Below are 23,043 nucleotides of genomic sequence, written 5' to 3'. Positions count from 1 at the left end.
ACGTCCTCTGCGGGGCAGAATGTGGCAAAAGAAGGAAAGAAGCAAAAACAGCCACTTCCAATCCAGAGTACCTAATTTAAAAACTTTTCAACCCAACACCCATTTTGTCCCTTTTGTTGTGCCGGCGTGGGCACAATTTTTCCCCGATTCTTTCTCGGTGTGTATTATTACACCGGGGAGGGTTCAAGTCATTACTGTGTTCCGGATGTGCGCTGGAATCTTTGTGTGTTTTGTTTTCTGCCGTGGACATACTTTTACAATCGCTTCTCGCTTCGGGCACCATTCATTCTCGATTCTGTGCGGTGCGGTCCTCTTCTGGGTGGTTTTGCTGGGAAAGTAAGAACAAAAAACAAAACACACGCCGCAAACTTACCTTTTGCAAGCGGATCGGGAAAACTGTATGAAAATGTTTGGCAAAGGAATGGAGAAACCTCCATCCGAGATAACGACCACCCTCCCCCTCCCTTTCCCTTTCATTTGCCGTGGGAGGGTGTTACGATTGCCGCGAAACCTGGGAGAGGTCAGCAAGACAACGACAACGACAACGGCGACGATGACGCTGAAAATGGGGCCAAGATACACCATTAATTCAAATTATCTCATTTACAACGGAACTCGGTTATATCACTAATTTTTTCCACTTGTTTTTCTTCTGTTTTTTTTGTTAGCTTTTTTTTGTTTTGTGTCTGGTCGTGTTTGTGCTGCTTTTCCATCGCGTCATCGTCATTCTCCCGGTGGTTGCCTAACGCTACTAACGGTCATTGCCAGAGTGAGGATCGTACCATCCCGGGGACGGTGTCCTCCCGGTGTCCGCTTGCACCTTTATCGACAAACGGCTGCCCGCAATTGCCCAGTCCACACTCCTATCTGATGTTATGCAAATTACCGTACCACATTGTATCAGCAAACGGTGTGATACCGGGGGAGGCGATGGAACCAAAAAGCAACACCTACCTAACACACCCACTCACACCAGCGGTCGCGTCCACCTCGCCGTATCCAAAAACCCGGGGACAAGCGAATGAATGTCTTTCTTTATGCCTATTACTCGTTGGGACGGTTGGGCGAAAAGGGCATTTTTGTTGTGTTTTTTTTTTGCTGGCACTCTACTGTTTGAAGCGCAACCAGGGGTTTTTTTATGGAGCATAAAGGTTACGTTAAACAATAGGCTTTTCCAAGGCCGTATGCGAGTGTATGTGTGGGCACGTACAGCAAGATGGACCCCGGGGATGACCCTTTGTGTGGAAAACTGAGCGGGGTGTGAAGCGAATGGTCGATGATTCGGGATTGAAAGTGTGCCTTCTTGGTAAGAGCTGTGTAAGGGATGTGTGTATGTGTGTGTGTTTTTGTTTTCGTTCTACTCGTCCTTTACGCTACATACTGCCCACAACCACTACCCTAATGAATGGCAAAACGGAATGGCCAGCGGAATGCAAACAGGCGTCAAGCGATCAAATAAATGGGAAAGGACAGCGAAACCAACCTATTCCGGCGCACTCCGTGTGTCCGGGTGACCGTTTAGGCAAACACTAAACGATATTGCGCTCGTGCCGCAGTGAATATCAACTAGGCAGGACTAAGAGTTTCGAAACAATCATAAAGGTAGATAGCATGTGGGGCGCAAAATGCAAAAACTGCGAGGTAGAGGCAAGGATGGGGGCGCCCAACCGGTGAGACCTTCTCGAAATGTATCGATTTCGGATGCAGCCAGTGTTGGCGGAACGGATGGAATGACGAAATGGTTAGCATGCTTGCTTTGCTCCTTCTTCCAGATGCTCGATTTTTGCGCTCTAGCATTCCGGGCATACATTAACGTTTATGGCTGTTATTACCTGTGCTCTGTTACGGTTTTGTTCCCCCGGACAAAGGGCGGCCCATCATTGGACGGTAATGGACGATGGTCGTCTATTGGATGTGAATGACATCGTGCATTTAAAAATGCTTTTAAAGAAGGCCAAGGGTCCTGAAGACATAATTGGCAACTTTGAAAAGTGTTGCTGTTAAATTAAGCAATCAAGTGTTGTCGGCTACCTTTATATGAGTTTTTTTTAGAAATGGTCTTTCTTCTTCTTGTTGAATGGCATTACACTCTTATTCGCTTCAATTCGTTTATAAGTCCAGTTTAAAGATCTAGATTTGGATAATGTTGCTTTACTTGTAGATGATTGCTTATACTAAATCTTGTTCGCGAAATCTTAAATAATTCACAAGATCTTAAACTTATTCGATTAATGAATTGGCATAATGTCCTGGACCAAAATTCTTGGAATCGAACAGTAGCCAATTGATTAGTCGTGCGGGGGAGCATTGGGATTAGGAGAGTTTGTTGTCTCCTTTTTTTAGAAGTCGTTGTGACAGTGCAATTCATTTGTGAGCTATTATTGGGCCTTGAATGTTCAGAAATTTTGCCAGTTTTGGAATAAATGTAAGATTACAAAAAATCCCTATGCTAGAAATCTGCTAACCATATTTAACTATTATTATTATTATTATTAAGGTTTTCTTGGCAATAACCTTGTAAATTAAAAGGTGGAATTATGAGTAATTGATACTTAAAAGATAGTTTGAAAGTTGCCTTTCAACATCGATTATCCTCGCTCCACTATACTAATCACATTCACCACAATCAATCCAATTCAAACCTCAAGCGCACGGATGTAAATTATTACTAACCTCAAGTGAGCATGTGTTGTAACATCCTTTTCAAACAGACCTGCAAACCACCGTCCATTAGACAGATTGCTCAATTACGGCCCGCTCAAACAGCGCGCATCGTCACTGAAATGGGGGCGAGTGGTTGAAGCCGGTCGTGAAAAGGGATTCGGCTTCGGATATCTGATTTGTAATTCATAAAATTTATATCAGCTACACATTTGCCCATTTGCTGCCACCATCCGCCCAACAGCTACAGCACCACCCTACGCTGGCAGCAGCAATGCAAACAGCTACCCCTCCCGACTCCCGCGGGTTTTCCCGAACCCAGCTCAAGTAAACTCACGTACTACACGTACCTTCGGAACAGGTCGGTGGTTGTTGTCAGTTGTTGTTGTTTGGCTTTTTTTTTTTCTTTCAACACTCAACATAATTTCACAACACAACCACTTTTGTAAAGAGCCGTAATGTAAGCACCCTCGTGCCATCTTCCACACCGGGTGTGTGGAGCACGTAGAACAGTACCATTCCCCCCCCTGATGCAATGGAATGCGTGGAATTGATGATTATTTTTATGTACTTTTTATGTTATTTAATTTGTACACACATTCATCACAATCAATTGAAGACACTCTGGAACTCGGGTTTCTTTTGCCCTGAGCAAGCACAAGGGTGTGTGTGTGGATGAATTGTTTTTCGAATCGAAACCGTTCGTCAGGTATGCTTCCAGCGGTTTCCAGTGTTGCTTTTTCCATTGCTGATTTACATTCGAGACCAGCTGGGGTGTGGGCAGTCGGCTTGGCACACGGAGGGCCGGAACAGGCACGCGTTCGGTGTGCGGTGTTTCCTTTATTTATGCTCCTGCACTTTACCCAGGCCCCACGGGTGCGCAGGTTGCGTGTGTGTTTTCATCGTGTGTGCGCTTCGGGGTGTATTCACACGAGTTTGATTACATCATTCATCTTCATTTAACGTAACGAACGCAGCGTGAGTGCGCGCCGCAAGGGAATTCATTGCGTTTTTGTTAAACGGAATGGTGGATAAAGAGGAAAAAAAAAACGCGTGGAGCAACTTTGCCAAACGCTAGTGGAAAGAATAAAACGTGATTTTGTCTGAACCTGGTGGTTGTCTTTTTTTTTCAGGCGTCCATGTTTCTTTTTCTCCATGCTGGGCAATGGATGGCGCGTGTGGGGGTGGTTTTTGAGGCGAAACCTTGTCTAAACGCAGCACACATCCTTCCTGTTTCCAGCGCTTCGACGTTGGTGGTGAAGCGTGCCGTTGGATTATAAACAAGCACACATACACGCGTTCGCATCGTACAACATCGTACATTTTTATGTGTCTCATTTGGTGTACCATTTGCGCAACGTCTGGATAGGAGGTGGAAAACAGAGGCACCGGAAGAACAATAAGCCACCCACCTTCCGGCCTGCTTCCCCATTGCTTCCCATGCTACGCCACAACCGTGTCACGATGGATTAAGCCACTACGAATGGGGCTTCCTTAAAGCATCGGCCGTGCATATGTTGCAACAAACGGGGAGGGTGGGTTTTGGTGCGACCCAGCAGGAGAAAAATCGATTTCACCTCCACGACGCTAATCCATTAATCGATTTTCCCGTGCGTGTGTGTTTGTGTATGGCTGTAGTATTTTTCTTACCCTCAAGACACATTCGACCTCCCCCCCCACCTAACATTACCAACATATCCGGAGTTACCGGATGCAATGAAAATAAGAAACGTACAGCCCCCTTCGGACATTTCGGTGTGTGTAGCATCGTACATTGCTGATGTGCCTTGCGGAGGTTAAGTTTGTTGAACCTGCCGCTGCCATTGCTGCTGTCGGAAGGTGCACGACCTCGGTGTCTTCGTGTGTGGGTGTCGACATAATTTTACCAAACATATGTTCCGACACGTGATTACATTACATTAAAGCCACCGAGCCGTCTGTTTAGTGGGTTGGTGATGGCGTTGAGAAGGAGGACTACAATTACAGATAATCACAAACATTATTGTCACCCGGAGAGTCCACGCCAGATGGAGCTCATTCCAGCAAACTAATTCCCGAGTTTAGGAACTGATTTTTCTTAAAGAGAAACCCCTCTTGCAGCAGACATGTCTGAAAGGGCACTTTTATCTTACGCTTCAGGGCCAGAATATCGTGCGTGTTACACCCTACATTGCACACCTGAGCAAATGTGCCCGTTTTTTACTAGATTTTCAATTTCAATTTACATGTCTAAGCTGTCAACTGCTAATGTTGGGGTGTGTAAGTGGCGTAAAAATACCGAATTTCTCGAGCAGCTGAAGCAAGTCTTGCGTACACAAGACTTTCGATAAGGAGAGGGTTTTGTTCTCTTACTGGCGCGTCTTATACTGCATTAAACTCTGGGAACTGAGGGCAAAATCTGTGGAAATATCGGCGAACTTCTAACCATCGTCTAAACTTCCGGACGCATCAAGAAACCACTCCGGTGGCTTATGACATATTTGCTGGTGTGAAATCCATTTCGAGTGCTGCTGTTTATTTATATATTTTATGTAGCAAAACAGCAAAAATAAAATCGGAACCGTCACATGTGTGTGCAAATCGCTCGACAAAAAGGGTGTAATGCCAGTTGTTCCGTACGCTTCCCCGGATTGTTGCTCCACTTCCTGGCGAAACACTGAGCGAAATAAGATTGGATACACATATAGCGATATGCTGGAAGTTTGGTGAGTGCTACCTGCACAGCAAACAAACCTCCTCCAAAAAAGCTAGTTGAAAGGAACCAGAAATTCTATGCCCCTTTTCGAAGGATTTTACCAGATCTCGTTTGCTGGGCGTTGGAGGGTTTTTCCGTCCTTAGTAAACTCCCACTTTGCCGTTTTCCACACGAGTGATGCTTTTTCACCATTCACCTCCCACAGTTGGTTGGTGGTACCTGAGAGCAGCGTGCAAAACATCCTCCGTCCACGTGTAGGTTTAGACATTGTTGGGGGAAGGAGCGAGAGAAAGTTGCAATCCTGCAAGCGCCACCCCGTACCTTTGGCATATGACAAAGGAAAAAGGTATGCTCACCTTTTGCCGTCAACGCGCCAAGGCGTCGATAATGTGAGAAAAACGTAGCGAGCAAGCAGACGTGTGGGAGTTTTTAGGATGAATAATTTATGAAAATAAATAATTTGCTATCAATTTATACTGATGAGGGTCGTGAAAGTTTTATGAACCCTCTTGCACATGCGGTGGAGGTGTGTGTGCTAGCAGTGGAGCCTGTTTCGGTGTACGAGATGGTGGAAACGGTTTGGATTTGTGGTATTTGGTTTTTAGCATTCGGGTTTCATCGATTGGCCAGTGGTTGGTATTGCTCGCTTAGATAAAAATGGCACAACCAAACCCGATTCTTGAAAACTTTTTTAATTTCAGTTTAATTTCGTCTTTGGTCTTGTTTTTTGTTTGGTCCTGTAGTCAAACTTCGGTAACAGATGGCCTAGTTTTTTTTGTTGGTCAAATATGAATATTTATACAAAATTATATTGCTTCGAACAAATCAGCAAATCGTATTGATGAGGACACAAGTTCCGTTTTTCATTAAAGAGGTTTCTAAATTCTTCAAAGTTTGCGAGGTGGTTTTTTTCTGTTTCTTTTGTTTGGCCATCCCTTATGGGTTTGAATTGATCGACAGGATATCCTGTGAATGGAGCAAGAAAAGAGTCGCCGGAAATGAGACAAACTCCCAACGAACGAAAAAAATAAAAAGAATCCAGCAACAAAAAAAGGCCAATAGAACAGACATCTTTGCCATTATTGTAACAGTGTGCGGAAAGCCACTGCTGCTGCTCGCTGTTTTCCCATTGTAAAACAAAATAACATTTATTGTCAATACTGTGGCATCGTCGAACGCACGCTTTTCTTTGTTGTACGATTTCGTTTTCGCATTTTCTCGTATTTTTTTTTATCACAACCTCAACCCCACCCGAGTTGCTAGGGGTTTTTCCTCCGGTCTGGGATGACAGTTCCACAACCACCAACCGTGTACGGTTGGTCGCATCGAATCGCTCTCAGTCCACGGAACGGAAGCGCGTCGTACCTTTTTATTCCATCCCAATCAACTTCTGCTTGTTTCACTTCAAAAGGAAAATGAGTACCCCCTAAATCTTTTCTCCATCAAATTAGGATACCGGACAGGAGGACGAAGTGTACGGGTTTTTGTCCTTAAGCGTCCAAACCCATCCTGTCTTTCTGTGCTCCGGCTGCTCTGGCACCCATCGATCCGTCGGGTTTCTTTCTTTAGGAAGGGATTCTGCGGAACATGAAACGCTTGTGCCAGTTGGAGGTTCTTTTTTTGGAGTTTTCTTTCCGTTTCTCCTTCCTCCTTGCGTGTCTTGTTCTATTTTTTCCATCCTGTCACTTTGATTTTGGTTCGGTTGTAGTCGTTATTTGAATTGATTTTATTATCTGCCTGGAAGGAAAACTCGCAACCGCACGCACACAAACGCACCGCACAGGCGGATTTCATCCCTTTTTGCCGGCGAGGGGAAGAATTCATGGGCTTGTCAAGGTGATGGGTGCAAAATCAATACCAAAAAACCCCGAAACGAGTTTATAGTAAATCCAGTGCCAAACACCCTAAGCAAATGATTGAATCTTTAACTGGGGTTTGAAAAGAAAAGAAAAGCGAGCAAAGGAAGTCGTCCAAACCGGGGTATGGTACCAGAGCGTAGAACGGATCCCCGGCAGCACATGCTGTCGGTGTGTCCTACTTTAAAGCATCAGATTCATGCCTCGGCTCCGACGCATCCAGAAACTCCCGGAATCGGGCTGACAAAATGAGCCAGGCAATATTCGTATTATCTCCTTCGGATCGACCGGTTCCCCACGACCCGAGGTGTGATAGAAGCAGCGTGTATGATTGAAAAAACCCCCTGCAGCAAGGTTACACGTGTGTTGGAGCTGTGTTTCCACCGCAAAGCTGACATTTTTTTTTCCAATCCAAAAGCGTTAGAGCGATGAGCTGTTTCTTCGAGCGCGCGTTTACGATTGATTTTCACCATCGAATTGAGGGGTGAAAAATCGTTGAACGTGGGCTAAATCTTTCACACACATGTACGCCCGGCAGGAGTCTGGTGCGGCCATAAATTTTGTGGCCAGCAAACAAACAACGTCACCGGGCAGGGAGTTGGGTGGAGCGGGTGGAGGTGCGAAAATGTGTCTCTATCTGCCGTGTGTCGCCCACACGAACCAACTCCTCATCGCTCAAACATGGTGGCTCTCGTTCGGCTATGGGGCGCTATGGGTTTCCACTTTTGTTGATGTCATCGTATAAATATTAGGTGACGAGACCAGAAGATGACACAATATTACATCGGATTGGGTTTTGCGATCACATTTGGGTGGGGAGGGGCGGTTGCGGTTAAAAGATGGCAGGTGCGCGGGGAAAGATGGATATGGGTTGTAAAAAACTGTCCTTGACAGGATGGTATAGCTTTAAGAACTTTATGTCTCCAGCACAAGCTATCGAGAAGGTGACGCGTTTCGATATATCTTTATGGTGTGCTTTCGCACATCATCAACATTAAGATGTCTTACGGGTTTGGTATTTCATATTAGAGATGTTTTTAGTATTTTATAAAAATGTTCCATGAACACGTCGTCTAAACACGATACACTAATTGAACTGTGTTCATCGATACTAATCGCACATTCATTTCCTGCTACACAAAGGGACTACAAATCATAGCCGCTCAGGACGTTTTCTGTCATCTCTTCCAGTTAAAGATAAAGCCCCGATAGAATGCATTACCCGGAAGATTCCCCCGGCTTATCTGTCGCAAAATCTCTCCTGTCTGCCACATAAACCGGTCGATCGCTGTAAATCAATAGAACCTGCTTGCAGCTCAAAGTATTTGTTTGACATCTTTAGCTGTCATCCTGCCAAGCTTTAATTTCAATTAAAGCTCATCCCGTTTTGCCCTCTCCAGCAACCCTTGGGAACCATATGGTTTTACCGTATGGTTCTGTGGCGTAGTCAATATGGCGATGTGCATGCAGTACACGGCAAGATGATGGTGCACGAATGTGGACGCCCGTGCAGACGACCCATCCATCCGGTGCAAGGAAAAAGGTCCTGCTCCCTTTCATTGTAACGATCATTCCTACAGCCGCCCTCTGCCCATCTCCGGTCTGTTGGTGGTCGGTTCTAACGAACTTAAGTTCTCAACCGGAAGTAACGTCTTCGGCTTTCGGGGGAGCCACTGGCGTGTACGGTTCCTGAAGGTATCAGCGAACCGTAAGCACACGTACAAACCACGTGTGTAAGGATATGGGTACACACATGCATCATCAAAACATGAGCGTATGGCATTGTCGTGTAGCAAATGGCAAGCGTATTAAAATTAAAGGGAAAGGGAAATCTAATATATCAAATGTCTTAGACGATGGGCCAAGAATACTGGCCGGCGGCGGTGGTGCCGGCTGGTATGTGTGGTCACGGCAGTAGCGATGAGTACATGCAGCATCTTACACATTGTTGTAGCCGAGAGCGTACGAAGCGATACGGATCTCTCTGGTGCAACCGGATTTACGAGCATCAGTCACCCGGTCGCCCCATGCGCTTGGCAGACAAACGACCGGCAAAAGATGATGACGGTGAGTGAATTTTGAGCTTTCCGCAGCGAATCTCACCGCTTACGTGTGAGTGTGTGTGTGTGTGTGTGCGGGTGGTTGCATCGCTGATTGGCAACCAATTTTCTTGCCATGCAGAACGACGGGAGCCTGACAACGGCTGCACAGACACTGGCCCGGGAAATCGCCCGGCGAAAATGCGGCGGGTTTCAGGCGATAAATCCTGCCCAACCAAGGACAACGTCTTCATCCGTTCACGGTTACGCTTTCGTCCGAAAGCTGTCAAGATTTGTGCGGTTTTGTTGCGCGGGTGCTAAATTTGTGCATGATGAAATTCACAACCGACCGCTTGACAGCACCGCTCGGAACTGCTAACTGAAACAAATTAAGCCATTTGTAAGCGGTTGAGGTTGAGGTTGCTTTTTTTTTTGTTTGGGCAATGTTTCTGCATCATTCGAAGCGCGCTGTCTGACAGTGCAGCGGAAGATGTCCTGTAAGTCATCAATTTGGTAGGAAGTTTGGATGCACTAGTGACGTGGAATAAAACATACTAAGTTGCTCAGCAATTCTAACAGAGTGGTGGACATAAAATTGATGCACTGTGAACAAAACCTGAAGATAGTTTTTGGAAATTTGGCGTGCCAATAGCATCGCTTCAGACATGATCCAGTGCAAGTGCACAAACGGAGCGTTTTAATAGTTCATTTGCAAAAATGTTCCAGGTGGAGCTCAGCGACCAGTCTACCTCCAAAAGTAAAACAAATTTGAAAAGAAATTGCATGCTCATCACTTACTTTCTCACCGTCAAATGAAAACAAGTGCCGGAACGACGACGGCGAACCAGACACAAACCATAATATATCCAATTCGCTTCCGTACCATGGCCAACATCGTCGGCGAAGGTGCAACCCGTGCTGCATCACATTTGGCGAGCGCATTTTTTCTTTGTCTGCCACTGTCGGGGCAACTGTCAAGCCATCGCCTCGAGTCTGGCGGGCTTTTTCCGTCCCGATTATATGCTATTTTTTCATTATTTCCCGCTTCCGATGTTGCTCCCCCCCTGGCTCCGGTTCGTTTCCAGTCGTAAACACTGGGCAGGCAGTCTGCCAGGAGATTCTGGAGCCTCCTCGGAGCTTGATCGATGGATTGCACTTGAAGAATGAAAAGTAGTTTTTGCTTCCGTTGCCGTTCCGTTTCTTCGCCAAGGCCCCCCCCACCCCCCTGGGCTCATTGCCATGCTCGAAACGAGGCAATTGCCCTCAGGGATTTAACCTTCCGAGAGACGCCCATCTGCTTCCGGGCGTAACTGGTAAGCGGTTGGCAAACCACCAAGAACCATTGAAGGTCGTACCACAGAGGGGAGCGACGAGAGAATGTTGGATGAAATGTCAAAACATTTCACACGACAGCCCGATGACGATGCACCCGACGAGAGCTGATGGTACGGACGGAAACGACCCAGAGTGTACGAGCGAACCGGTGCAGGCTGCAGGCAGCGGAAAGTCGTGCGACATCGTAAACCTGGAGGAAATATGGGTTGTGGAGAGCATTTTATGATGAATTGCATTTGGACGACAATAACAACTTCCTCGGTTATTCAACGGTGCCTCGTGTTCTTCGGTCGTTGCCTTTCGCCGCCTTCAATTTTCGTCTGCAATTTCGTCAGACGATGTTCCTGGTCACGGCACCAACGGTTGAGTGATGCCTTGTTTGCAAAACCATGGCACCTTCATTTCACGCCCTTTCGCTACGCAGAAATGGTGGTGGTGGTGCTGCTGCTAGTGTCCATAAATTAATGATAGGTGTCCAGCGCATTACAACGGCTGCCTGCAGAGGACGGTAACAAATGATGTGAGAGCTGTGCCCTGAGGCGAAATCACAGAAGCGATTAGGGGGCGAATTGTAATTAGCAAATATGTTTTCGCTGTAAAATAGGCACTGCGTATCTGCAATCGGTGGCTGTGAATGATCCCGGACCCATAACACGAAGGACATCACTATTATGTTTTAATTAAATTAGATCACTATGTGAGTTTCTTGTCAATCTGACATTTTACTACACAAAGCATTGTAAACAAGCGTTTGCTGATGAATAAGATAAAACCCCATTGCTCAATGTCCTCGAAGATAAAGCATCCACACATGTATGGAAGCTATCTCACGGGTCTTTGAAGGTACGACCTGCGTCGAAAGGAATTATTTGATTTTCACGCAATTTAGCGCACACTCTCATCAAACTCGCCCGTTTTTGCCTCGCCCATGGTCGGGGATTGGCATTCGCTCGCAATTCGGTTACACGGAAGTAACACGTGTATCGGTTGAATGAAACCTGTTTTCGGGACGGCTGGTTCGTCCTTTCGTTCCGACATTGATTAACCTACCGTTGCCGGTTACCGTATCCCCTAATACCATTCGTGTTCCCGCTCTGCGTTACGGGTAAATCCAGTCAATGTTCTATTTTTACACCCACCCCGGGGAAAGTCCTTTTTCCAGCTTTCCAGGTTGGATATGGTTGAATAGTACCGAAAAAAAACGTGATTTAAATATGCGATCAAATATCTTTCAACCCACTTTGATGTATCCCTAAGGCTAAATAATCTTCATCCTAATCTTGTTGGCGCTTCCGAGCTGCACTTTTATGTTCTTTGTCTTTCACTGTTTGCGAGCAGATTGAATTGGACGGCTATGGTTTTTTTTTTCAACCTTCCATCGCAAGCCGATCGCATCCAATGATCTGTGCTGGGTTATTTAGGCCAGTGATTTGCGCTCGTGTGTCTTACTCTGGAGAAGCCTGGGACGACTAAAGCGAACAATTTGCGTCCCTGTTCGCTGGCACAGCGTGAACCAAGCGATGCGTTGACACAAAGTTTCAACACCCCACACCCGGGGCTACCGAAACATGGACACAAAGGGTGGCATCTTCTGTTCTTTTTTGTTTGCCCCGGTTCACATCAGGCAGCACATCCCGAAGAAAAACTTTCCCTTCACTTTTATCTAACAAAGTTAGAGGGCTGCAAAAAGGGAGGGAAATTGAATCAACTGCGGTGATGGTGGCACCGAAGGTTTTAACCGAAACCAAAACAGCAACAACAAATTCGAACAAAAAAAAATCCCTGATAAAAAGTAAAGGGAAAGTTCAATCCCACCACCCACAGTCACGCAACAAAGCGCACCAGCTCGGCAGAAAGTACGCAAGATGCGTACAAACAAGGAGAGAAAGCCATGTACAAGAATCCATTTCCGCCCTTTGGTTGACGTGGGCCACGAACCGTCAAAATGGCGCACCAACACAACCGCGACCACCACCAGCGCGCCACGGCGATCCATCTCCGTCCAGGCGTCGTCACTTTTGCTCCAGTTTTTGCGCGAATGCAAAACGAAGTCACCTTCCCACACGGGTCTAACCCCCCAAAAAGAGAGTCATCCCTTGGAAAGAGAAATCGAAAGTTCTATACAATTACGTTTAAAATTCAATCTACGCATCGTGATCCGCCCTTTTTTTGCCGGGCGTGTTTCATGCGCCACCTGACACACTGGCTTGCCGGCAAGCCTAAGGCGGTGGGCTTTTCACTTCGATAAACAGGAAACTAGTCCAAGCTGTCGATGGCGGGGAAGGTGGATGTGACATACCGTGGCGGGGAAAGCTGGTGGAGATTGATCCTGTTTTGCTTCCATGTTTTTGCCTTTTTTTTTGTTTTGTTTCGGTTGTGCTCAGCTCCACCTTGGGAAGTAGGCAAGCGAAGTGAATCAACCATTGACACACTCCACGCACGGACGTTTCATTCCAACGTGGTGCCCGAGCAGATTTGCCGTGCCGGAGAAGGTTTTTTTTTTCCTACCCCCAACCCAAGTACGTTTCGGTGGAAAATGCCTGATGTCCGCCTTTTAACTTCCCTTGTCGGTTACGTTGGGAATTTTCCACTGATTCCAATAAACAGGAAATACTGGTTTTCTCAAAGTGTTTCACTTTTTTTGTGTGTTTGGGACGTGGCCACTTCGTCTCCGGCAGCGGGGGTGCGTGATTCGGAACCGTAGTAGGAAATCACGAGCTGGAGAAAGCGAAAAGATTATTTATGGCCCTTTAGAAAATCGGGGAAGATGCCACGGATCGATTGATTTATTTGGGGTTTCAGTTCGGTTCGAATGTTTTCCGACCCCGTTTGCTGTTGCGTGGAATTCCACTTTCGACCCGAACGTACTGTTGCTGTTTGCCTGGCACGCCAACCTGCTGTTACTGACACATATCCACGGCGGTTGGTCATACCTTCCAAACTTTTTATTCTTATTTTGTGTGTATGTGTGTGTGTGGATTGAAAGGTTTTCGGTAGTTCTTTATTCCATAACATTCAGTTCAAAGCAGGTTAAAAACGTGCGAACAGAAATATACGACCGGGTTGGTGAAAGTAAATTTCCCTTTTTTCTTTCTGGTTTCTTTCACGTGAGAGAAATATTTCCATTTCCATTCCTTCTTTTTTCTGTGCTGTCCGGAAGAAACTCTCCAACATTCGACATTCGAATTCAGTTCCAGCTGTCGGATTCTGGGGCTTTCCGTTCCGAAGAGTTGAGTGAAAATAGATGTTCACCCTTCGGGGCGTGTGCCCACCCTGTCGATGGGGAATGGGAAGAAATATTACATAATTTGAAATTCGATACACATAACGCCAACTACACGGGATCCATCCCCTCCCGATTCTTCGCATACCCGCATACGCACGAGTTCCCATCGCCCAGAGCATCCAGTATCGGACGCAAGAATTATTAGTCTAATGAGCACGTTTCTTGCACGTGACCAAACGGGTCCATCGGTTGAATCCCGTGTGTCGACACACTCACAGAGGGGGTTTCTCTGGACACAGCCTGGTTTTTGGGGCAGTTGGGCAAAAAAAAGGGTGTTTTGTGCTGACGTTGTGCTGGCCACGCATTCATAACACATTTCCCCTGCTGGAGGATTTGCGATGGAGAATGCTTTTTTTTGTTGTTGGTTGGCAAATATTTCTCGTGGAAACGATTAGGACGGTGCGCTAGACGAAGGCTAACGAACCGCTCCCAACGGTGTTGATGATGTTGACGAAGGTACCGATCGATGTAGCGGGTGAAATAGGCTTAAAAGTGTTTTTGGCCCCTAGCTTTGTGGATCGTTGTTCTGCTGAATGTTGCTTAGCTTTGCACATTCATAAATCCTTGAAGGGGTTTTGTTTTAGTTTCAATTTGGCGATGGAAGATATCGTTTATTGTACGAAGAAGATGTTCTATCTTATATTATGTGGCATACAATTAAATCTGTATGTTATACAGTCTTATCGCATCATTCTACGCGCGGTTTACTAAAGCTTGAAGGCATAAAGAATATGATCTCAACGACGCACTTAAACCTCAATCCGTACAGTCCTCGAGAGTGCGTTGTGTGCTGGGCAAACCACAATCTCCACCGAGTACTTGCCGATCGAGCACTTTATAGAGGCTTCAAACTGATGGCTTCATCTATTCATTCCAGTACATCATGTCATTCCACCGTGTTGTGCACCGATCTTCCGCAATCGAACACACACTCCACGGGCTCTTGTCGAAACCAATCGCTCAGTGACGGGTTTGTACAGCTTACGCAACGGCAAACCGTCGCCTTCGGGGTAAGCAGTCCCTGTTGCGAAGCACGGTACGGTACGGCAGCCTCTAAACCATTAAGCAAATCACACTTGCCCGAAAACCGCATCCCTCAACAAGGCGTACGTCGTGCGGGTTCGAGATGCAACTAAAATGTTAATTACTGCAATCTCCAACCAGAGTACACCACCCAACAGGCAGAAGATGTACTCTTCCTCGGAAAGCGGCTTTCGGACCAGGGACTTGACGGTACGTGTTGATGACGCGCTGCGACTGCCACCGGTGGCAAACGGGCTTGCAATTTATTAATCGACTCCAAAGCTATAATTTATGTTCCGTACGTATGATTAATTACGGCCGAAACAGCATCAACAGCAGTACCCGGCAGTACGGCGTTTAGTCGTTGCAATTCTGTCGCGTAACTGGAGTAGTCAGACCGCATCATCTTGCTCTGGTTGTCTTGCCTTGCAGTGGGAACGGTTGGGGACAAACCTCAAACAGAAATCACTCTCCAACGATGCAGTGGCTCCAACACCGATCTGACGCCACCGTGACTGTGTTTGTACGCGAGTACTTAAGCGCCTTCATCCTACCGTTGAAAAAGGTTCCTTTCGTGGGGGCAACCTGCAAAACCCTTCTGTGCGACCGGTTCTTCTTTGTTCTGTACGGGCAAGCGAGACAAATCGCTCGTAATTACGGCAGCTTAGTTAGTGCGACTTTGTACGCTGTCGAGGCAACAAGGCCGGCTTTGATCCGTACCGTGGACACACCCGGCATGACATGTGATAGGGATTGAAAGGTATAGAATGAAGAGAAGAGAAAAAAACGACAGAAACCTAACGCTCGTTTCAAACGTAAAATGAAAGAAGGATGTCATGTTGAACAGGATAGTAACAAGATAAAAAAAAACAACACACACTCACAGTTACAAAACACCCACCAAGGACGCAGCTTACACAGTTGGACGAATCATTTGTCGACGGTGCGAGATCAAAAACAAAAACCTTTTGGCATGGAAACAACAAAAGTAAGACCACACAAAATCAAGCAAAAATCACCCACACGTTCGGTTTCACCGCATAAGTCCGAAATGGAACGGACAGATGCATGTACGTTGGCATAACAACAATCGATACACGCCTTCCATCCGAGAGTGCTTTTTTTCTCTCTTCGACCTAGAACGATTCACGATGGCGATGATCTATCCGTACGGTTGTAATGAATCACGCGCGCCTTCTACTTCCTTGTTTGCATACAAAGCCCCTCCTCATGGTCAGCATGGTCCCGGTAAAATACGGTTCCAATTTTTGTCGGATGGCCTGTTGAGCAATTGATGTTGGACCACTGTCGAAACGGGGACGTGGACGTGTCGTGTGCGTTTTAAAATCAAACACCTCCACAAAAATGCATCCAACGCTGTAATCGATACGGGGTAGATGTGGGATGTTCGTCCCGGAATCAATAAAAGCTATCGACAGTGACATGATTTAAATTGAAATTCCCAATGTAACTCCCCCTTCTCCAGTGGAGCTGAAGCTTTGATTTCATTTGTTCTGTTTTTGCATCGGTTTAGATCTCTTGTTGCAAAGGAATTAGATGCAATAAAAACTGTAATGCTGTGTTGCACGAATAGACAGAAACGATTCTTTTGTACAACCATTTCAAACTGAATTTTATGATTAATGATTCAAACTAGCGAACTGAAAAAACTCATGAATCAGAGAATGAATCCTAAAAGAATCATGAGTCCTTTAAAATACGTGAATCCTCAGAGCTTCATGAATCTTTCTGAGAATCGATTCTTGATTTGAATCACTCTCCTCTTAAGTTTCATATGAATAAGTCTTATCAAAAGATTCATTTAGATCATAATTGATCAACACTGTTAATACATGATAAAATAGCTAGCGAGGTATTTAATCATGCAGACATCCTTTCATTAGGACACTTTAATATCAAAATCTGCTAGATTAAATCCCTCCCATAAGTGTTGTTTACTATCCTACCTAGGGTTTGAACGATACACAATCCGTGTCGAACGTTCACAGCAACTTGTTGCCAGAATTTCCTTGGGCATGACATTAAACGCGTAATTAGATTTACTAGGTCATTGACTATCGGGGTCATCCAAGGAATGTCTGTTAGTATCTGCCACGGGTTTCGTGGCACGATGTGAAATTCAATGCGCCTGCGTCTTGTTGTACATAAAAACTCCCTGAGCAATTCCTCCCCCCCAGGCATGTTGTCTTTCCAGGAAAGAATTTGGATCTCCCCCGCAGATCTTCTCCTATCCAGTCTCTGGTGGTTATGTCGGTACGGCGAAGAATTTACTCTCCCATCTAATGAGATACAGAAAATTGATTTTTTCTGCCCGTGCTCCCTCGGTCCAGAGGACGCTCGGCAATGTGTCGCTAACGGCTGCCCGGCTCCCATTTCGTGGAAGGTCTCCAAACCAGCTGACGTTGTTTCAAGCCTGGCGACCGGAGAAGCGAACGAAACGGTAACAAATCCCATTACACACATTTACACGCTCGTTCAGCAGTGCCCCGAAGGCGAACAGTCTAATTTCTGGCCGTCTGTTTCGTCAGGATTTGCAAAAGGATTTCGCCGGGTACCTGTTAGTGGTGCTGACAGCGTGAAGTGATGAATCTATCGTGCGCTGGATCGTAGGCTTTGCCGTGCAGCAAGCAACTAAAAAACCGCCACTATACAACGCAGCATCATCGCAACCCACAATGGCCATTCGGTGGAATGATAGTAGTAAATCTAATTATCTAAATAATTATCGCAAATTGCCAAACTCAATTACCCGACAGAGTCACCGACTGTGGCCCTGCAAACTCCGTTGGTCAACTTGACTACGGATACGAAGCCGATAAGAGAGCCGAATCCGCGCAAGCAGTAAAATCCGACTGCAAACTTTGTCGTGTCACCCTTTTGCCCGGCTGAAGATCGGACGGTCGGAACATTTGCCATCCCGATACACGCCCCCCCACCCAAGTGTGTGGTTACCATTTTTCACTTAATATGTATGAATAAATGAAAAGCGAACCACTCCGATCCGAATCACGAGTGCCTCGCCCTGGTACGTTCGGACTCGGGCAACAAGAACCCAATTTTCGACCACTTGAGAGACGGCCTTTCAGTTTGGTGACACCCGCAGAATTTTCCGACCGTGCGGCTCGAAACGACGGAGTCTTTGGGAAGAGGATTGGAGTGGTTTGGGGAGTGGGGAGTTGAAAATGAAATCGTTTTACCGCCATCTCGTTTTCCACCCCGGTGGCGGTTAAGGTAGCATAGAATTCGTTTATGACAGCAAAACAGTATCGGACGACGTTAGGGCAATGCGCGCGCCCTCTCTGATACCACCGGCACAGGCAATAGTGAACATGAATGTGGCTGAGATTTGCCAAGCACGGATTGTGTATGGCTCGACAGTACATTCGAGCACCGGTTGGTTGACTGGGTGGGCTGGTGGGTTCGTTTTGTCCGGTTGACCTTCCGACATGTCGACATCGTGCTTGCCATCGGCCCTCGCAAGTACCACCACCACCCGCAAGCACAATCCTCCATTTCGCTAACGGTATTTATAATTTATGAAGAGGAAAATGTTTCCTTCGTCTGCAACTGATGTAACGCCATAAAGACTGCTACATACGGGGGCGACACTAAACCTTCTATTTACACATCCCCAGTTGCCGGTGGTCCGCCCCAGCAGGGCAGGGCACCATTCACACACGGCAGAAAGGTTTGCTCCTTATCCACACACTTAGGCAGAGTAGCATTCAACTGTTTTCGCCCCTTTTTTTCACTGCTCACTGCTCTGTGTATCGTTCCGTCCTTTCTGTGACCACTCCGGCACTGTGATGGCAAACCCCCCCCCGGAATGGAATGGTGCCGTGGCGATGATGTCTCCATGTTGGGCAGAAGCAGGTGGTCGTTCTGCTTTTGAACTCGCTCACTCGCAAACAAATCTCTCGCTTTTCCGGTCGCCCGAGCCTTTTCTGCCCAGCCAGCCCCCAGCAGCAACAGACGGAATTTTAAAGTGCCTTTCCGCTTTATTTGATCAGGCCATTTTTCTTACCCGGGGGTTTCGGGTTTGGTTGTGACCGGTTTGGGTTAGTGGTGGTTCGATTATGCGGGGAGCAAAAAAGGGAGGACCTATTTGTTGGCAACAGGCGGACGGAAAAGAAAGATGATGATGTTCCGGTGGGTAAAGTGGACCACCACCAGTTTAGCCTATTATGGTACCTTTGTATGTGGTGGAAAAAATGCTCGTTAATTTTGAAAAATGTTGGATGGAACAGTAAATCCTCCAGAATTCCTTTGCTTGTAAAGCCACTTATCATCTTTTTTTTATTCAACGAAATGGCAAACCGAACTGTTGTGAAAGTATTTTATGACAACGAAAAATTGGCGATTTAGTGAAGTGCGTGTCCAAAATTTGACAATAGCAATTTGCAAGAAATGCATCAAAGAATTAAATACATTCATATTTATAGGAAAATTGTATTATAAGTGCATAGGATTGTCACCCATATGTGGGTGACGTGGAACGAAATGTGTTAAAGATTACAACGTTGTGCTTCACAAATGTAATTAATTATAATTCATTCGAATGTATATTCTCCTACATAAGCAATACAATTCCAATCACTCAAGAAATCCTTACATTGTCTAGATCAAAGACCGGGGGGTGCGCATTGATGCAGAAGCCTTTTGCCGCTCTGTCACTGCGATTTAACTCCCACTCAAACCCGAGAACGGCCTACATATAAAGCCACCGTACCAATCATTCCGATCGATTCAGCAGCAGCTCAAACGCCATCACATTGTGATTGTGGTGCTGAATTATTCTGGCACTACATTTAATGTTCGTACATCGGGTGTGGCCATTCGTAATAGAGCAATTATTTTATCCTCCTCTCCTTACGGGCTCTCAATCAACGGAGCATCTCCCTGCAACGCTGTGAAAATGTTGCAAATGCATCAGGATGCAAGCAGGCACGAAATAGGATGGAAAATATAATAGCTCAGCCTGTGTATACGTGCGTGTGTGTGTGTGTTTGTAGGCACTTATACACCCAAACGAACTCAGCTCAGTACATTATTCAAATTTCATGCGATTACCATCTCTATCTCGCTCTCTCTCTCTCTCTCTCTGCACTTTGCCAGTTTGAGCCGCATTCTTCCACCCCGGAGATGGGTTTTTTGTCCAACTGGCCGACGAAAGATAGGTTGGGAAGACAAGTGAAGCGCGATAGGGATGAGGATTTTGCTCCATAATCAGACGCCAAGTCATGTGGTCGCATGGGTGTGAAGCAAAACATAAAACGGAAAATGACGATAATGAAATTGTGCATAATGATATTAAAATGTAATAATCATTCTCTTTTGAAATTTCATCATCGTTTAATGCATTTTTAATTAACTTTATTCTGCGTTTAGCCATCCAGTGGCTCAGCTGCTAACGGGCTGTCAGGTTGACACACGGCTTGAGGGGGGGTAGGAGGGTGGTCTGAAAGGAAAGGGGTGTCCTGGATGAAAGCTAGTTTAGTGGGCGACTCGACGCTACGATGATTAGTACGGCCAACTAGCAGCGCTTCGTTTGGCGCCAGTATTCGAGCGATTAGCGTTGCGGCACCGTTTGCCAAATGAGATGATTTTTCCTAGTTTTCACTGTCATTGAATTAAAGCTTGATTGGATTTGGTGCGGGTGTGTGTTTCATTGTTTCCGCGAAACATGCTCACACAACGCGATCGAAATGAATTGTCCAACGTATATCATAGCGTCATGATTAGGAGTTCATTTCAAAGCACAGCTTTGGTGCACATTCCACCGTGCCCCGAAACCTGTCGGTCGATGAACGATGATAATTTGTGGCTTCGTTGCAATTAGGCACCAGCTCATCCGCAGGTTTGTCGGGCACCAATTGGAAAACGCACACACCCGGACTACACTCGGTATACTTCCGGTCCAAGGGCCGTAAAGGGCTTACGGTTGACTGAGATGCTAATGGGGAACCGTTGTTAGGAAAGTGAGAGAGCGCGCGCGCGCGTTGCTCGGTGACGGCAAAACCGGGAAGATCGATCGATGTTCGGTGCTGTTTCGGTACCAATCGATCAAACCCGTGGGAGTGTTTGCGGCGCCGGTAATGTAATAAATTAATAATCATTCAACTGAATGACTTAATCAATCAAATTTCATCAGCCGTTTTCCAACCCATTGCCCAGGAGGCGAGCCGCTTGGCCGGCGAACCCCTGCGAACGGTACGATTTTCCGGTTCCCTGTTCCGGCAACCGACAGGCGATACGATGCGGGCCAATTACTGCGGCACCATGTACGTGAAAGCGGCTCCATGTCCTGTTCAAAATTAAATTATTGCTTATCGGCAGCCTTCAATCTTTGAAGACGACAGAATGAACTATTGAAGATGCGAAGAACTCCAGCGCTCTGCGTTGGTTTGTCGAAAGTGAATACTACTGCTGTTGCTTTTTTCTTCCTCTGGATACAAACGATGACCAAACATCACGGCCAAAATGGATTCATGAAATATGTACAACAAGATACCCCGGGAAACGTTTTGGGACTGGAAGGTACGCCGTTCGTTCACCAGAATCGTCCTGGTGAGGCGAGAAAATAGAAATCAATACAAATAACTGTCAACACGCTGGTGTTGGGGACATGAATCGAAACACGCGATGAAAACTTCATTTCCCGCCCGAATTCGATGGCCGCTGTGAAAGTTACCGCCGCAGGTTGGGTAATTTTCGGGAATGATCAATTTTTCATACGGCTCAAAGTGGGAAAAATTGTTTGTGATTTCCTCGGGTACATTCAGCGCGTATCTCATTTTTCATACCGTCAAGATGTCGTCCTTGTGCAGCAGAAGAGCTGTGAATTATTCTCCGTCAGATGTCCCGTTGTTGCCGTGTCGTTTCGTATCTTCCGGACCGGAACGAGATCATTTTTCCCGGTCACACACGCTTTATTAAGATGAATGTCTCGTTTGGCTTTGTCGCATAAAGCACTCGCACACATTTGCACATGTGTGCGGCGCGTGAAGTTTGGGGGTGGGATTGGAAATTGGAAAGCGAGGACGGTATCTTGGTTGACCGTTTCTGGAGCTGTTCCCCGAAGTTGATGGGATTCAACGCACACACAAAAAAGTACATTCCCTTTCCTATTAGGAAACCCGTCACGCTTTGAAGCGATATCGTTCCTTTGCAGAAGGAAATATGAAATATTCCAGTGCCACGATGTGCGGCTTTCATCTCCAAGGCGCTCGAGTAAAAGTGTCCTAGGGTAAAGTTGGTATCAGTGCGGTACCAGGAGCTCCAAAGTTAACAAAAGGGAGCCATCTTTGGCTTCAGCATTTACCCGGCCCGGCGGGACACGTGCGGGGAAGATGTAGGAAGGTTACCTACACCGGTAGCCAGGGCAACCGGAAACCGAACCGTACCGAACGACAATGCTGAGAATTTCGACTTTGATTTTACGGTTTGACGATTTCTCGACACATTTCCCAGTTGGTGCTTCGGTTGGGAAAGCGGAAGGTTTCGGAACGGAAATCTGAAAGCGGATTCCCTCTTTGCCATGGTAACGCATCTCCCGTACAAACCAGCAACACCGGAATGTTTGTAGAATTGGGATGGTATTTGGATGGAAGGATTTTTTTTTTCTTCCTGAAGTCTGTACAAAAGTTGAAAGAACCGATCTCCGGCGCACACAATGCAGTGCGGATGCAAATCATTGCTGAGTTTTCTTGATTTTGAAGTTGTTTAAGGTTGGATGGTGTGCTGCTGGTGGATGCCTTTTGCAGAGTTATGTTGTTCGCATGCTCGGAAAGGAATGTGACACAAACGGTATAAAGCATTTTGCGACTGTTTGATGCACTCGGCCACATCATTCGGGACCATTCCCGGTGTGTCGGCCAAAACCCGTTTCGGCGACTGGAATATGTATGGTAAATTAATTGAATTTATGTGCCCGAAAGATAGTGGTCCCGGGTTTTCATCAGTCAGCCCGCGCCCGAAATGCTTACCGCACGTGTCAAAACGCCCGAAGTACAGGGTAGCGATAATATGACGCTCTATTGCCGCAGGGGGTAACAAACAGCCAGCCAACACGGAAATTAATTCCAGTCATGTGAAATTACGAAATTTTTCCACCGAAACGAATAAAAC

The 23,043-nt window shown here is 46.3% G+C and overlaps 1 protein-coding gene across 1 annotated transcript in view; it reads left to right on the top strand.

The window, feature by feature from the left end:
* LOC128715405 (CUGBP Elav-like family member 4) overlaps positions 1-23,043 on the top strand; it is a 303,826-nt gene that overhangs the window by 182,229 nt on the left and 98,554 nt on the right. Inside the window, exon 4 of the mRNA XM_053810298.1 lies at positions 4,057-4,060. Within this exon, the coding sequence (XP_053666273.1) occupies positions 4,057-4,060 (4 nt within the window). The remainder of the gene's footprint in view (positions 1-4,056; positions 4,061-23,043) is intronic.

This window comes from Anopheles marshallii, chromosome 3, assembly GCF_943734725.1.
Source record: "Anopheles marshallii chromosome 3, idAnoMarsDA_429_01, whole genome shotgun sequence".
In the NCBI taxonomy this organism is placed as follows: domain Eukaryota; kingdom Metazoa; phylum Arthropoda; class Insecta; order Diptera; family Culicidae; genus Anopheles; species Anopheles marshallii.
Note: the sequence above shows the minus strand (reverse complement) of the source record. Positions and strands in the feature narration are given on the sequence as shown.